The 17,431-nt window shown below is 45.2% G+C and overlaps 1 protein-coding gene across 2 annotated transcripts in view; it reads left to right on the forward strand.

The window, feature by feature from the left end:
* PDE7B (phosphodiesterase 7B) overlaps window positions 1–17,431 on the forward strand; it is a 328,683-nt gene that overhangs the window by 152,151 nt on the left and 159,101 nt on the right. Inside the window, exon 1 of one of the 2 annotated variants that reach the window (XM_084777571.1) lies at window positions 15,978–16,953. The exons of the other annotated variant lie outside the window; for it this stretch is intronic. Coding sequence (XP_084633697.1) covers window positions 16,716–16,953 — 238 coding nt within the window. The 5' untranslated portion in view covers window positions 15,978–16,715. Of the gene's footprint in view, window positions 1–15,977; window positions 16,954–17,431 lie in introns of those variants that run through there. 2 annotated transcript variants of the gene reach the window in all.

Raw genomic sequence — 17,431 nt, forward strand, 5'->3', positions numbered from 1 at the left:
CACACTCGGCTACCTTTCCTATCCCTTTTAGGGCTAGTCTCCCAAGGGTGATGCTGGCTGCAGTCACAGCATCATCAAGAAAGTCACTCATCAACCATTCGCCAAGAAAATACCCCCTCAGCCTTGCCTACAGGCCAATCTGATAGAGGCATTTTCTCAACTGAGGGTCCTTCTTCCTAGGTGATCCTAATCATGACAAGTTAACAAGAAGACTATCCAGCACAGGCGTTGTCTTTCCGATCTCTTTCTCTATCCTTACCGTTTAGCGAACACACTTCTCTCAGGGTTCGTCTGTGCTGGGTGACTGGGCTGAGTTAGCAATGTGTTTTGTTTCCTTTTAGGCACTGCACTGTACACTCACTTCCTAATGAGCCTAAGGACTACCTTTTGTTTTTTGCCCCCTACTCGGACTGCCTACTTGACACGTACTTAACTGAAAAGGCATCCCAGACATAAAGCGCGCAGCCAACACACCTAAGTAGATCTAAAAACATTGCTTTGCTTTCGTAGGCCTAGGAAGCCTAGACTATACCTCCAGAATATTTTCCAAAACTGCTTATCTTCCCACCAGTGTTTTCACTACTGCCTGAGAGCTAAGTCATCCTTCTCTCTGCTTTCACCTTCCTCGGCCCCTTGGTTAATTTCTGCTTCTTCCCTGGCTCCTGCATAATCCTGTCTGTCTCCCCAGAGCAACCAGGATGGTCTTCTGCAAAGGACCTCAGCTCCCATTCGCTCTTCTCTTGGAACCACTCGGGAACCTAATAGGTCACCATCACAGTCACACTTGGAATGACATCAGAAGTCAGCCTATGACCTACAGAGTCCAGTATTGTCTGGCCTGGGATTCCATCCCATGCCGCCCTCTCCTTTGATCATCGAGTCCCTGTTTCTACCTCCCTTCATTTTTTTTTTCAAAGAAAAGTAGTTCTTATAGCAGGGTCTTTCCCATTCTCTTTTTGCTCAGCTCCCGTTAGGCCACAATGAGGCACTGCCCTCACGAGCTGTTTTTCGGATGCCCATTGAGGCCATTGATCATCGTCAAACAGGTATCCACCACACCCAGTCAATAACTGCCTCTGGCTGATGGCCATCACAGCATCAGGATGTCACTCACATTTCTCTCTCAGGACAAGACCTGGGATGGCGTCTAGAAAGCAGGAGACTGCCAGTCCTGACAAGCTCAGAGACATCTCATGAGCCCAAAGTTGAGGAGAACCCTAAAGAGAAGTCAGTGGCTTAAGACCATCCTCTTTAAGTCTTTAATGTTACTGTGGCCCCAGGAAACCCCCAACACACACACACACACACACGCACGCATGCACGCACGCACACACACACACACACGCGCACACACACACCGTAGTAATGTGGTTCCCACCCTTCAACAGAGCAGTTGAAGATGGCGAGATCTGAGTGGTGCCTCAGTGCTAGCTGCCCTCTGTCTCTGAGCAGAGCCCTTCTCTCCTCCCGCCTGCTCTCTGACAAGAGGAAGGAAAGACTACTCCTTGTTCTCTTTCAATACTGTAAGCATTTACAATCTTTCTTAGTATCCAATTCACCCCCAAACCATAAGAGACTTCTGAGTTCTCTCCTTATAGGAACTATATCCCAAAGCAAAAGAGGAGGAGGAAGAAAAGGAAGACAGAGAGAGAGACAGAGGAGAGAGACAGAGGAGAGGGAGAGAGAGAGAGAGGGAGAGAGGAGAGAGAGAGGGAGAGAGAGAGAGAGAGAGAGAGAGAGAGAGAGAGAGAGAGAGAGAGAGAGAGAGAGAGAGAGAGAGAGAGAGAGAGAGAGAGAGAGAGAGAGAGAGAGAGAGAGAGAGAGAGAGAAAGATTTTAAAATTTCTTTTATTTTTTTGTTCAGGCCACAGAAAACCCATTTATGAAATTGTTACTTTGATGCCCTCAGTAATGTTACTGGGCCTGGAAAAAAAAGTTTCCCAGAGTGCTTCAGGAGTAGGCTTTTTTCAATGAGCTTTAAGGGGCTAGCTGGCAGGTGACAATGCTTCTGCATAAAAGCCCTAGATAATTTGGTAACTGCATACTTTGCTGAAGCCCTGGGAAGGAGTGTGTTTTTAAACAACCTGCCTCTCGGAATAACTGTATTCTAGTGGATTTAGGGAGACATTAGTTCAACTTTCACTGTCCATGGCTATTTAGAATGCAGTAAAAATATAAATAATAAAAAAATAAAAATTAACATTTTAGCTCATGGTTTACAGAATTGGATCTGGGGGAAAGGTCCGTATGATCAGAAACATGTGTAAAAAGTCGGGCTACGGTGGAAAGAGTTGGCAGTTGACCAGTCATGAGGAAAAGGGCCTGGAGCCACTAAGGTCTTAGAGAATCTTTAGGATCTCGGGCCGTTGGGCCAGCGGAGCTGGGAGATCACTCAGTCTCTGCAGTGTTCTCCCCTGAAAGGCCCTGAGATCCGACCCCAGGAGCTGTTTTTAAAACAGGACTACACTTGTACTCACTTTTAATCACAAAACTGAGAGGGACAGACAGGCAGATCCCTAGGCCTCACTGGCCAACTAACCTGTTTACTGAGATCCGGGCCAGTGAGATGCTGTCTCAAAAAACAAAAGTTGGGGAGTGCCTGAAGGAGGATAGCTGGGTTGTCTTCTGATGTCCACATGCCCATGCACACTTGAACAGTAGCACACACTCATGCACACACATGCACACACATGCACACACATGCACACACACACACACACAGCATGGTGAAGGGAGTGGGGTCATAACTAGTGAAATTTTGCACTTTTTTTCAGAGGCCAGGATGACCTTTGGGCTGCTGATCCTCCTGTCTCTACATTCCAAATGCTAGGAGTATGGGTGTGTGCCACCGTCCTTGTTTATGAGGTCCTGGGGATCAAACCCAGGGCCCCGTGAAAGTTAGTTAGGCAAGGGCTCTACCAACTGAACCACATTCCCAGCCCCGCACTTCTTTTGTCTAATTCCCCTCCTTACCTTCTTTTTGCTCTAACTCCTATGCCGTACCACATCAAATCCATGGCCTTCCATTTTCTTCCCGTTTGCCTGCCCTGTCTTTTCCCTGCCGCACAGTCACCTTCTCACACCTGCTGTTGCCTAGGACTAGAAGGGCAGCTGCTAGCTCATAGAGAAAAGATCGGGGAGCTGGAAGAAATGCTAACAACTGGAAGTTACCGGAGGCCTGACCTGGGCCTGGCTTTACGCTAACTATACACTCTCCATGTGAGCCTTCTACCCTGAGAACTGGGTGTACCCACTGCCCCAGTGTTCCACCTACATTATACTTGGCTTTTTTTTTTCTGAAAATGATCTTCAAAGGATTTTTTTTAATCCCCCAAGAAATTCCAACTTGAAAAAAAAAAGTAGAAGTGGGACATTTGACCAACAGGTTGGAAATAGGAAAGATGCAACAAACAAGAGGCTAAATGCCAGGAGGAGTTCCAGTTGATTCCGTACTGCAGGATCATCTTCTGCACGTTTGAACTCTTAGGGGGAAAATGTGACTTTACCAACCATGTTAATGGAGGAGAAGTTCTAACCCTGCAATAATTTCAAGAAAACCAAACTATGGTTGAGGTCAAAAGGAGTACTTGATTTCACAACACCAAGTGTCCCTTCTGAGGTTTCTCAAAAAATGCTGTGGCTGTCCCACACGGAGCTCCCTCCGTACTTCTACCGCAAACACAATAGCACTAATTTGGTGTCCACTGTAATCTAGACTACTTTGGGGGTGCTCGGTGGCAGAACTCAGGGGCTCAAATACCTGCTCTCCTCAAATCGAAGAGCCTAAAAATGGGATGTACTTGAAGCAAGGCCTTCGAACATTCTGTCACAACCTTTAAAAAGAGGGTGCTAGACGGAAGTGAGGGGGAGTCTGTAGGTTTGTATACGACAAGTCCACGTGTATAAATAAGAGACTAGCCACGCCATGTGAAAGCAAAGCCAGAGGTTTCCAGTCAGGAAGCAGGAACCTGACCCACTGCTTCCCAGCTGCCTCTGTGCACACTCCTACAGGGTCGGCATCAGCTGGGAGCCAGATCTGAATGGCCCCCACCGACTGTGGCCCATGCAAAGAATGACCCAAGGCATTTCCTTAACACTTGGAAACACTTACGGCTCTTTTCTTTCCATTTCTGGTCAAGCGGGTTCGCACACAGACACAGCTGGCCCTGTGATATGGTTTGCAGGCTTTAGTCACTGGCTCCAAGAAAAAAAAAAGCTATTTTGTTCAATATACTCAGTTCACCATATCATCACTCTCTGGCTCTTCAGACCAGAAAATGGAGGGCAGAAAGAGCAGGGCTGTGAGGCAGTTTATTTACCTGCGGCCCTGACGATCTGTCGGCAGCCACAATAGTTCCAGGACACAGCCCTGACAACCAGTGACAGGACCAGCAAGGAAATGAGTTGTTAGAAGGAATAAGGTCACCTTTGCCCTCACTTTCAGCAAGAAATTGCTGCAGACCACTCAGTTGAAGGCACTTGCCACTGTGCCTGATGACCTCAGTTTGATGCAAGTTGTTCTGTGACCTTCCTTTCCATGTATACACACTCACACGTCTGTGCATTTGCATACACATACACACTCTCGAGCTTACACATACACATATTCATGCACGCATAAATGTAACATGTAACATGTAAAAAATATACTCACACATGCACATATGTGTGCACACAAATATACACACAGGAACACATGTGCACACATACACAGACATGCACACATGCATGAACATTCACACATATAGATGCACACTCACATGCACACATACACACACTCACATGGATATGCACACACATGTGCACACAGACATGCACACATACACAGACATGCACACGTGTACACACACACACACACACACACACACACACAAATGTAATTTTTAAAAGGAAAGTGCTAAAGTACACCAGATAAGGCCCTGCATGCCTGAAATGCCAGTGCCTCTCCGGAGGTTGGAGGTGAGAGGGTCAGATTCGAGGTCATCATCCTTGGCAAGCCCGAACCAAATGGGACTATGTTCCTGGAAACAAAAGCAAGTGCTACTGTGGCACTGGGAGGTTAAGGTGGGAGGATTCTGAGAGGGAAAACACATAGCAAGACTCGTTCTCAAACAAGACAATAATAGAAAAAACTGTTGAAGAAAATCTTCCCAGCATGGTCAGAGAGACACATGTTACACATGGCTCATCCAGACATTTTAGAACTTGGATGAACATCTGGCCTCCCTCCAGTAATGAGATGGTTTCTGTAAGGAGTTACACTTGCTGCCTTCCTTTCTCTGTCATGTAAGGTCACATATCTGCAAGCCAGAGACCGCACTCGCCAAGGCCAGGCCCTTCTGGCAACTAATGCTGAACTTTGAAGCTGCCAGAATGTGAAAAATCAATTTCTTCTCTTTAAGCCATCCAGCCTGTGGTAGTTTGGTATAGCAACCCAAGACTGCCTGTTGCATGATCGTATGGAAATAGTTATGGTTTTCTAAATTCCCTATAACTGTCATATCCTGTGCCTCCTCCCTCTGTGCTTTTATTTGAAGAAGAACTCTTCCTAAGCTACTAATCTGCTAAGAACACAGCACCAACTCACATAACAAAGGAAATATGAATTTCTCAACATTTTAAAAATCACTGGAGTTCAGCTTTAAAACCTCTGTTCAATTAAAACAAAACAAAACAAAACTAGCCAACATAGAATTGGCCAAATCTGCATCCCTATGCATATAATCACTTTTTAATTTCAACAGAAATTTCAAAAATTTGTTTTAGTTGTCAAGCTATGGAGAAAATTATAATGAAAATTTTTGGTTATAATCATCATTATCAATAAAAACTGATCATGACACATTTGTATGATGGTACCATATAGTTCCTTCTCTCTGCTAAATTTATTTTTAAAGTAGTATTAGGAACCGGGGCTATGGCTGTAACTTCATTAATAGAAGGCTTGCCCGCTGTGTACAAAGGCCCTGGGTTCAGTCTCCCCTACCTCAAAATCCACGCGTGATAGCATACACTGTAGTCCTCACACTCTGGACATAACGCGGGAACACCTTGACTACATGAGTCCTCCCGAGACTACAGGAGACAATTTCCTTAAAAAGAAAACCAGGAACAGCATGTTGGTATACTGAACGCTGCAGCATGGAACAGATGCAGTGGTAATACATGGTGAATGAGTGGGTGGGCGAGTGGGCGAATGGGTGGGCGAGCAGGCGAGCGGGTGAGTGGGTGGGCAAGCGGGTGGGTGGGTGAGAGATAAGGCTATCAAGTTGGACGGTATAAGCCAATAATTCCTGTGGACTAATATGAAATTCAGGACAGGACATCAAAGGCGAGTGAAGTTATGTTCACAGATGAATGAAATGGATTTAGATGTCCCTTGTGGTTTAAATAGGGAGGAGTCAGTTTTGAGATTTCATAAAGAAAATACAAGTTTTCTTTGTACTAGACACATGGCGAAAGGTCTTTCCTAACAATGAACACGGGGAGAGTCTCATAACAGACTAATCTCTTATTGTCGTTGTAATAAATCTCAACTCAGCTGCTTAAGACAAGTCTGAGTGCCATTTTGAGGACTCTAACAGTGAATCCGTTTTCTGGTCTTTTCCGTCTTTTAGAGGCAGCCAGCAACCTTGGCCATAGGCACTCTCCACTGGCAAGCCCGCACTGACGCACTGATGGGGAGTCTTTCTCACACAACATGTCTCTTCATTCTTGCCTTTCACATGGAAAGCTCCCCATCACTATACAAGGCCTTCAGGATGTTCTTGCTAATATAATGCCAGCTGCTACCCTGACATCCCTTTACTGTAGCCACATACTGTTCATCCAATAAATCCCATACTGTAACATCCACTGGTCTGGAAATTAGGATATGGGCCATCCTGGAAATCCATATTTCTATCATTTACACCCAATATTAAAATGCTTCTGGCATGTTTAGATAACACTATAATTACCACAGAAATATTGTGTATTTGATGTAGGTGTGAGTGAGTCTATAAGACTAGATGAATAGGAGACTACTTTTGAAATCATTAAATGTCCCACAGAGGGATTTGGACAGTTTTGTGAGTAATGGTTCTCCTGGTGTCGAGCTAACACGAATGGTCGCCATCGCTGTTTCTATGTTATGATTTGAAAATGGCATGAGAATAAGGTGTTTCCAGTGGACAGCACACCCACTTGTAAACAAGGCTCAGCTGAATTGTTAGCGGCCATTGCTAGAGCCAAAGAACACAGTTTAGTAGGGGCTCAATCAGTTGCCTCCTCGGGCTTTGAAAGCAGGTAAGGGGGGCAGATAAGAGCATCGCAAAGGCATTGACTGAAAGTCCACGCTTACCACTGTGGCCAGCATCTGCTAATCCCCACTATGTGACAGACTAAGGCAAAGGCCAGCCCAGGACAACATAGCAATATCCTGCTTTAAAAATAAATAAAGGGGTAAGTGACATCAAATGAAAGCTTACACTTAGGGTCCTGAAGTTGAACCCCTGATGTTCTAATTGAGACATGAAAACCTGAGAACAACGGATCTACAAACATATGCACATCAAAGGCCATGCTAATATCAAGTTCAAAGATCAGAAAACTAGGCATGTGAAGCATTAGAGGCCTTAGAAAGAATGCAGAAAGGGGAACACAGAGGACAAGGTGTGCTTAGATCTAGAAACAAATAATAAAATAGACCAGGACGAGTTAGCCCCATATACTAGAGACCAAAAGATGCCAGCATTTTACAGCCAGGAGTAAAATATCACTAGAGTTTGAAAGGAGAGATGGGGGAGGGGAATTGGCAAGAGTGACTTGGACAATAGTTTGCCAGAGAGTGTAGGGCTTTCTCCTTTAAATATGGCCCTGTTATTTTTGTAGCAATATTACATCCCAGCAAAACAAGACATTTGGTAAGAATCCCTTCTCTTTATCATGCACACTGGTCTGCTTTGGGTTATTTGTTAACCCCCTTTAATTTCACCTTTGGTTTTCAACTGACAATGACCTCCAGAATCATCTAAAATAATAAGCACGATGTGCGTTTGCTGGGAATATAATAGCTCTCGGCTTTCTCTTCCTTGTTTGTAGTTACTATATCCTTGGGAGACAGGAAATATAGGTGTTTGTTACCAGAGCAAAGCTCTCAGGCTTAGGGGGGTGAAAAAACAAAGACAGACAATGGAAAGGAATACAGCAAGCTGTGTTTGCAATTTCTGACAGATGCTTTCATTTGTTCTAAGCGTTCTTGTTTAGTTAACTATACAAATTTTTAATCATATAAATGTGGTGGTATTGTAGCCCCCTGCTCTTGATTAGTCTCGTCTTCCAGCTGATTTCACATGCCTCTGGCTTCTGGCACTGCATTCTCATAAATACTACATCTGGGGCTCCAGGGATTCCAGCCCATACCTGTTAAAAAAAAAAAGTGTAGCCATAGTCAAGTTTATTTTACTTATCTTTTGTGCTCTGTGCTGTGCTTTCCCAAGGCAAAATGAGAAACAGCAGTGCGGTACACTTCTCCGAGTCAGCAGCGCCATTGGCCGCTGGCTCTAATACCATGAATGCCTGTTTTCTTTCTCTATTTCTTTTTCCATCTTTTATTTCTTTGTGGAATCATATGGTCACCATCCATTCATGTTTGGGATATTACAGTGGGAAAGATTACAAGGCTTTATCCAAAGACCACTTTGTGAAAGTCTTTAATAAATCAAGTGAAATGAAAGAACCAGTCTTGGTGAGAGCATGTCCAATGACAGAGCTCAGAGACTCAGACTACACACTAGCCATTCCAAAAGTAAGATGGGGTCTGTAGCATTCTTCACTAGCCTCTAAGCACTCCAAAGATTGAGAAAAGGTATAAGAAAGTGCGTAAACAAAAGAGGAATTGAAAAACTGACCTAAGTTTTATTGCATATATGATGAGAACAGACAGGAAGGAAGGAAGGAAGGAAGGAAGGAAGGAAGGAAGGAAGGAAGAGAAAACGGCATTTGGTTATAAAATTGAACATCATGGATGTTCATTGCAGTGGTTTTTACTTAAGAGCCAACCTTTTCTTTAAAGTTTTTCCATAGCGGTGACGATGACAACAGCAAGAGAATGAGAAATTTTAAAAAACCAAGCTGTGGTTTGATGCCATGAAAGTCTCTGGATGTGGCCCCCGTTTCTTCTGTATGCAGTTTCCAGTCACTTATTTTCCTCAAGAGTCAAACTGACATGATTTGAAGAGTCCCAATAAGGCAGACATAAAATGCTGTCATGTGGTAGTCCCCTAGACTTCTACTCAGAGTATGGTAACAGACCAGTGCCCTTGTCATAGTCAAGAGAATTTTTGGAGATGTGGAGTTTTATATCATTGTGCGGACCTTCCAAATGAGAATCTACAAATTAGGACTGGAGAGATTTGTTGGGTAAGAGCACTTGCCACATAATCCTGATGACCTAGACTGGGTCCATCACTCCATCACTCACATGAAAAGCCATGTGGCCATGACCAGTCATGTAACCTCAGGAATAGGGGGAGGTAGAAATAGGATGCCCAGGGCTTGCTAGCCAGCCGGCTTTGCTGGAGATTCAGTGATAGCCTCTGCCTCGAGGGAATAAAGTGGAGAGTGATGAAAGACAATGTAAATCGTCATCTGGCATCCACACACGCCCCTGCACCCCTACACACACACTCCCACACATGCATACTCGCATGCACACAGGAGTGTACGCCTCCTACACATACACAAACACAAGGAATCTGCATGTTGAGGGATCCTGTGGTTGTTTATGCACACACTAACATTTGAGAAGCATTGCTTCAGAGAGTACCCAGAGACCCCCCTTTGGGCACAGCGTGTAAATCATAGATAATAGATAAGAGATTAAAGTAAGACGAGCAGAGCGAAGAATTCTGGGAAGCATCAGGACTGCACTCTACAAACATGAACTGGCTGAAATGTCCTTCTTCTGAGCTGACTTTGAAGCCTACACACATAAATGAATATCAAGGGCAGAAATGGGTCCTGTTAGAACCCTTTATTCCTCATCTTTTCTTTCGTTGTGTTGTTTTTAACCACATTTTTTTTCCATACCTTATTAGTGGCTTTGCTTGTTTTTTATCATTTTAAAAGGAAAACTCTTTGCCTTGCCATTTCCCAGAGGCTCTTTGAGGATAGTACCCCACTGCACCCCTGCACTCCTGCACTCCCGCACCCCTGTACCCCAACCCCTTCCCCCGCTCCCCGTGAGCTGTCTTCTAAAGCCAGCCTAGTTCTTCAGAACATTCAGGAGCCATGCACCTTACTCATACAAAAATAAGAAGGTAGAAACACATTTCAGGCTTGTAAAACATTGTGCTTGGCTTTGTGCGCTGTACTTCCATTAAAAACACAAATTAAACGTAACGTTATTAAGAGTAATTGAGATTCTGATCATGTTTGAGGAAATGCAACCTGAGGTTCTCATACGTTTGTCTGGGGAAATAGTGGGCCAGTGGGCAGCCTGAAGGTGTGTGCTCAGTATATGACACAAAGCTGCACAACTCATGAGCGTCAAGCATGCCTGTTAGTCACTAGATAGAACGCAGTTCCCCATGGAGAAGACCCACCCACACAGCAGACAGAGCGCTACGTACCATACTGTGCTCACATAGGCTGAAACTCTAGGCTTGGTTCATGGGTGTCACACCACGAAATGCATGAACAAAGAACACTTAGTGGGCTGGAGAGATGGGTCCGTGGTTAAGAGCACCAACTGCTCTTTCAGAGGTCAAGTTCAATTCCCAGCAACTATCTCTAATGAGATCTGGTGCCCTCTCTGGCCTGTGGTTGTATGTGCAGGCAGAACACTGTATACATAATAAATAATTGTGTTTCGTTTTTTTTTTTTAAGAAGACTTAGTCTATTGAACCACTTGTGTCAACCTTGGCTATCTGAGCTTATGGACACATCAATCATTTTTCATACCTTACACAGGCTTCTACCATTTCAACCCCTTACTATTTCCCTAAGGGCCACTCCCCAATAATATCTGTCTCTTGTGTTTTATTTTGTATGTATTTATTTTGGACTACTGTATTCTCATGAGAAGGATGATCTTCCAAAGGGACCAACTTTAAGGATGAATAGCTTGGGCTTTTTATCTTTCTAATAGGTCACTTTAAAAATATCATCAGGCTAGGAGAAAGGGTACACACCTGTAATCCCAGCACTCAGGAAGGCAGAGGCAGACAGATCTCTGTGAGTTTGAGGCCAGGCTGGTCTATAATGCAAGTCTAGGACAGGCAAGGCTACACAGAGAAATCTTGTCTCAAAAAAAAAAAAAACCCAAAACAAAACAAAAGTCAGTTTTGTCACTGTCTTGACACAGGGTCTCACTAGCCTCAAATGTGTGATCCCCCTGCCTCAGCATTCCAAATAATGAGATGACAGATATGAATCACCACACCCAGTGAAGTATGTCATCTTCAACTTTTAAAATAATAACATTAAAATTACAGCATTTTAGTTTTCTACTCACTCATTTTTTAAACTGTTTTAAGTTCTCAAAAGATCACTGTGCAATGACTACGGTGTTTGCTGCTCTTCTGCCCACTTACAGACAAGACCTTAGATCTGAAGTCAGATTTAATAGTGAGTACAGTCTGAAACCCAGTATTTGTAACCCGAGATAACTGGTCCCGGGGGCACCTTACAGCATTCATTATTGTACTTCTTTGCTTTTGTTTTTGCTTGTTTGTTTGGTTGGTTTCTTTGGTAGAAACTCAAATATAAAACTATTACAAGTATCTTCTCCCACCATTTATGGTTTTTCAGAATCAAAACTCCTGAAAAGCCTACAGTCATGGGAGGCCTGGGTCTCAGGCCTGAGAACTGGTCCTGGCAGGAAGGCCAGCAGCAGTAAGAAAGAGACAAGGAAGAAGAGCAAGTCTTCCTGCCGCTTTGGCCTCAGCCCTTGCCCTAGTGGAGGCTCATTTGCTGTTGAAAAAAAAAAGGGGTCAAGGACAGTAAACTTAGCATTACCTAAGACAGAGGTAAGGCTGTGACCTGCTAGAACCCTGGTGTCCCCTTCGTCCAGGATCCTAGCATCAGCAGAGCCCAGCAGCTCCCGGTCCCCGAGGCAGGACCCAGGGGGCAGCACAGCTTCTCCCTTTTGGCTGCATGACTGCAGAGTGAATAAATGATAGGGTGGAATTTAGGCACCTGTTATGAAATCAAACGTCAGCTGAACCCTCTTCTGCTTCCGCCCTTTCTCATCTTTCCTCCTCCTGCCCCGCCCACTCTCCTCCCAGCCCTTGTGTCAATGGAAGTACGTGCTGCCTTGTATGGTCTGCCTGTAGCCCAACTCCTGCCCTTACTTACTGGCATTGTTCCTTCAGATTAGCTAAGGCCACAGCTATTACATTTCTGTTTCTATTGAAGAACAGTGTAAACTGTTTGAGCTGCTTCTACTTGGGCTGTATTAAACAAAGTTAAAAGACCAGCGTCTCCTTCCTTGCTCATTCTGGATTGCATCTGAATTGCTGTTGTGAAACCAGAGTGTCCAAAAGGTCATGGGGGGAGGGGGCTGGGGGGCGGTTAGAGGAAGCTTATACATTCGTATTGGAGCTGAATTGATAAAGGGAAAAAATGTGGAATAAAACAGAACCCTCAAACATAGAAGAAAAATGAATGATGGAGGCCAATAAGGGCATAAATTACTTCCAAAATCATCTCAGTGAGATTGCCACTAATATGAAGAATCTGTTTATAGACGCCACAGAAAAGAAAATGGCAACAAGTACGCTTCTAAGTTTGTATAGTAAAAAGACATTCTCTAGAATATCAGAAATATTTAAATTGTTGATTTCCATTTTTAAAAGTATATATATGGCAGGGCACCCACAGTCCATACAATATTCTCACAACCCTCAGAATGTAAATAGTTCTATTTAATTCAGGGGTTAAATCAACGATGCATCTGAACATATCACCACATATTTACTATTGGGGTTATTATCAACTTCTTTTCTTTATATAAGCTGCAGCTATATAGCAACATTTTTTTTAGAAAATCAAATTTGATTCCCTTTAGAATAAGCTCTTTTCTTTGTTTCTTCCTTTTTCTGTGTGTGTGTGTGTGTATGTGTGTGCGCGCGCACGGAAGTCAGAAATCCACATCAAGTGTCCTCCTCTATGCCGTTTCCACTCTGTGTTTTCGAGGCCGGCTTTCTCACTGGTCCTGGAGCTCACCTTATTGGCTAGATGATTGGCCAGCAGCCTCAGGGCTCTGCCCCACCTCTGCTTCAGCACTGAGGTCACGGATGCATGCTTCCACAGCCAGCTCGTCTTGTCCAAGGGCTGTGGAGATCAGTGCATCCTCCTGTTACCCAGCAAGCACTTTACCCCTTCGGCCAGGCTCCCCAGTCCTGGAACAGGCTGGTCTGATCTGGGGAGGTCACATCACATTTCAGTCACACACACACACACACAGAGAATTCTGTTTTCCTTTTACAGGAATGGTAGACTGGCTCATAACTGCCTGTGTTGAAACTTCCTGTCTGTAACACATCAATCCCCGATAGCAACATTTGTGAGAATTCCCTGACAGATGAGGCTTTGCTTCACAAGTCTCATGAGCATAGGCTACCCCATCTGTTTTCCCAAGCCAGGTGAACCCACACTTCTGGCTTCCATCCCATCTCAAGGTAAATGATGTTCCCCCAGTGGAGGAAACAGCAACTCCATAGGCATGCTCTCCTAAGGAAACTATTTGAGAGACCAGACACATCTTAGCCTGAGGTTAGCTACGAAATGTGACAAAGCCACCTTTCAGACAAGCACTGTGGCTGAGAGCTTGTAGTCTGCAAGTGCAGGCACCTCATCAGCTCCTCCTGGTCTCCTGGGCTTCTGTTGAGCCAAAAACCTCCGGAGCCAAGCTTTCTCGCAAGATTTCCTGTGCTTCCTGTCTCTGTGTGAGCCATAAATACCCTGAGAACGACCTTTCTTGTGGTATTCTTGCACCTCTGCTCTGGGATGAAGATAATCCCATATTGGGGGAAATTTTTTTTTTAAGTTGTGAAAGACGTTTTTGACGTATAGAACTTCAAATGAAGTCGGTTCCCCTTTAGGGATGAGAATTGGAAATGATGGTCGTTTTGCCCTCACTCGTCTCTTAAAGGAAACATTCATATTCACTGATCCAACACTCTGTAGCTTCCCTGGGATATTTTTACAAGGAAACGTGTGGAATGGTATAGGAGATGCAACAGAAATGTATATTCTCGGCTTTAAGAAAAGTCATCTTGAAGAAACGTACAACAGGAGCTCTGTTCTTAATCCATCAGCATCTGTGATATATCATATCATCTATTTGTCTTCTTTGTTCTTAGCCCCTTTGTTTCAAGGGCCAGGATATCCTGATGCTAAGTACTCTTGCAAAATAACTGAGCAAAAATAAAAATAGTCAAACACTTAGGAAACCCTTCAGCTGCTAAGTCAGGGATGTTTGTGACTGAGGAGTGAGTTAAGGCATTACTCAGGAAATGTGGTGTGGAGGGCAACAGCCTAGATGTGCTTGTTAAACAGATGCCTCCGACACTCAAGCCTAATGGAAGGGTGGTCAAACAGCAGACGCATCCAATCGCTATCTAAATCCTTTCACCTCAACAGAGGGAATTAAAGAAAGACAACTTTCAGATAAAGTGCATCACTGACTTCTGCCCATTTGGGTTGTATAAATATGTAGCTGTTATAGAAAAGCCGCACTATTTTAATAATGAAATTCCCTGGAAAGCACTGACTCAAGGTATACATTTGCTTTTAAACCCCTTTTTTATCTGCTAGGAAAGAGAGCAGGCTTGCAGTATACTTTTTCATCAATAAGAGAACATGGGGAGGAGGGAGGTGGAACCACTTAATTCATTATGAAAAACAGAGTTATTAACCATAGTTTTAGAGGAAGAATTGACAACAAAATTACAGTGAGCTTTTTACCCCTTTCGGCTTCAAACAGAGGATGAAGTGAGGAGCAGAGTGATGAAAATAATACAGCGGTCTCTCTCCTCGCCCCAAAATCTCCCCCATGCTCCCCTAAAGAAACATCAAATGGCTGTGTGATCAAACCAGCTGTAGGAATGTAGAACAGGAGCGACAGCTTGTACATCAGCAAAAATAAAGTGCCAAGCAAGACAAAGGCCTTTGCAATGCAGAGACACTGAGCTCCAAGTTAGACAGGATTGTCACAATGTCTTTCAAGAAAACACCGGCTTTTCTATGTGAATGTGCAAGCTCCAATTGTTCCTACGAACCCAATTTGCTGGCCAAAAAAAAAAAAAAAAAAAAAAAAAAAAGCCAAGCATAATACCACCCCACTTTCGTTTATGTCCAGGGCTTTTCACATAAGCGACAGGGGGCATCTCTGTTGCTGTGTTGGCTCTGACTTCCAGGGTCAGCGCCTTCATCTCCAAGCCTCAGGAAACAAGAGGCCTGGCCCACAGTTGTCCTCAATTCACCACTCTGGGGTGGGGACACAGTAGTCAGTGGCCCAGATATTAAGCCCACAGTGTGGTCTCTCTGAAAAAGAATCATCCACTCTCTCTTTTCCAGGCCATTTATGACCCCCTGCCAACTCCCTTTAAAATGACGACTACCCTTTGAAAATGGGTTTTTAACCATCCCAAGCCACGTGTCCAGGCTAAACAGACACCCTGCGCATATGCATAAGGACTTTGACACTTCCCTAATCCACTTCTTTCCAGTTAGCTCTGGAATGTGATTCAATGTTATTTCCTTCCAGCTTGAAGGGCAGCTGAGGTTACAAAGGGATTTGACTAATAGACCAAAACCGGGTTAGTTTGCAGAGAACTTTGACAGCAAAGGGGTGGGGGGGACGTAGAAGAAGGAAGGAGTGTGTTTGAGTCCTTAGGATCAAGTCACACACACCCCCCCCCATCCTGTGCAGGCACAGCGAATGGACAAGGCAGCCCCTGCCCCCCCCCACTCCTCCCCCCCCCCTCCTCCCGCCCTCCAGAGAGAAGCAACTTCAGACAGTTCTGGCAGAGCTCAGCTTCCCTTTTCGCTGAAAGCTCCTTGAGATTTGCAGGAGGAGAGTCTGGGAAGCTTCGAGGCTTCCTGTGTGGTAGGCTGACCCCTCACCTGACACTTCCAGAACACTAGCCTGTGAAGGCCCCCCACCCCTCAGAGAGAGTTTCGCAGAGCGGAGCCCCAAGTCTTTCCCTGAAGTCTTTCATGGCTAAGCCACTTGACAAACTTGACAAGCAGCAGAAAAGCTCCTAGAAAACAAAACAGGAGGAAGAAGAGGGAAGGCGAAGGCTGAAGCCTCCTCGATGGCTTTTATTTTTCCCTCCCCGCTGTCGTTCCAGCTGTAGCCTGGGATTAATTAAGTGCTGTGAATTCAGTGCCTTGAGAGAGAAGAGGGAAAATGCACTGTATCTCTAAGGAAGGAAGGAGTCCAGAGACGGTTTCTCGGCAGTGAGGAGCCTTAGGTGGTGCATCGGTCTCCTCTCATCGCCAGTGTTTTGTGAAGGGGCTGGGAAAGCCAGAGAGGCTGTGCCAGGCTGGAGGAGGCTTGTCTTTCCAAGGCTGGAAAGGATTTCACGCGGGTTTGCCTGCAGCTGCCCGGGAAGAAATTCCCCTCTGGTGGCAGCGGCCGCAGCAGCAGCAGCAGCAGCAGCAGCAGCAGCAGCAGCAGCGACGGCCGTGGCAGCCCTACCTCCTCTTCTGGGGAACAGGGCAGAATGCCTGTGCTAGAGCGGTACTTCCACTCTGCAGAACTAGGCAGGAGGTGGACAGCCCCAGAAGGTGTGCGGCTCTCCTCCCTTGGTAGCAGGCTGGGGTGCCAGCAGGGGCCGCTACCCTGGGACTTGTCAGAGATGATCAGGATGGTAAAGCTGGTCTGGAAGTCCAAAAGTGAGCTACAGGCAACCAAACCGAGAAGCATTCTGGAAACGGAAGATGCTTTTCACAGCTTCCCAGGTAAATGGGTGGTGGGGCGCAGAGGGTAGCCTGGCCAAGGTCTCATGACTTTGGGTTCCTCTTCTTGGGTCAAAGCAGAAATGCCAAGCTGGTGCAGACAGGGTTCAAGGGCCGACTTAGGAACGTTTGCGCTGCTGTAAACGCATGTTAAAGTTAAGAGTGATGAATGCAGGGGGAGTGTTGCAAGGAGAGTCACAGACCCAGTAAGCAGGGGTCAGCTCCCTGCAGGCTTGTCCTGCGGACTTCACCGGGTCAAACCTGCTGAGTTTCAGAGCCCAAGGGGAGAGAGTGGGACTAGATTTTTCTCTAATGTCCATCCCAAGCCTAACATTTCTTGCCCATGGTTAGAAACGTCTCCAGCAGAGACGTGTTCCCTGAGTCGCTCTTTGCACTTCTTTACGTAAAGTTAAAAGGTACCCTCCAGTTTTCAGCTCTGCAACGTACATAGCATGTGCATCGTGTTTTCAGAACTGAGCGT

The sequence above is a fragment of the Acomys minous genome (assembly GCF_964271855.1).
Source record: "Acomys minous genome assembly, chromosome: 3".
Classification (NCBI taxonomy): domain Eukaryota; kingdom Metazoa; phylum Chordata; class Mammalia; order Rodentia; family Muridae; genus Acomys; species Acomys minous.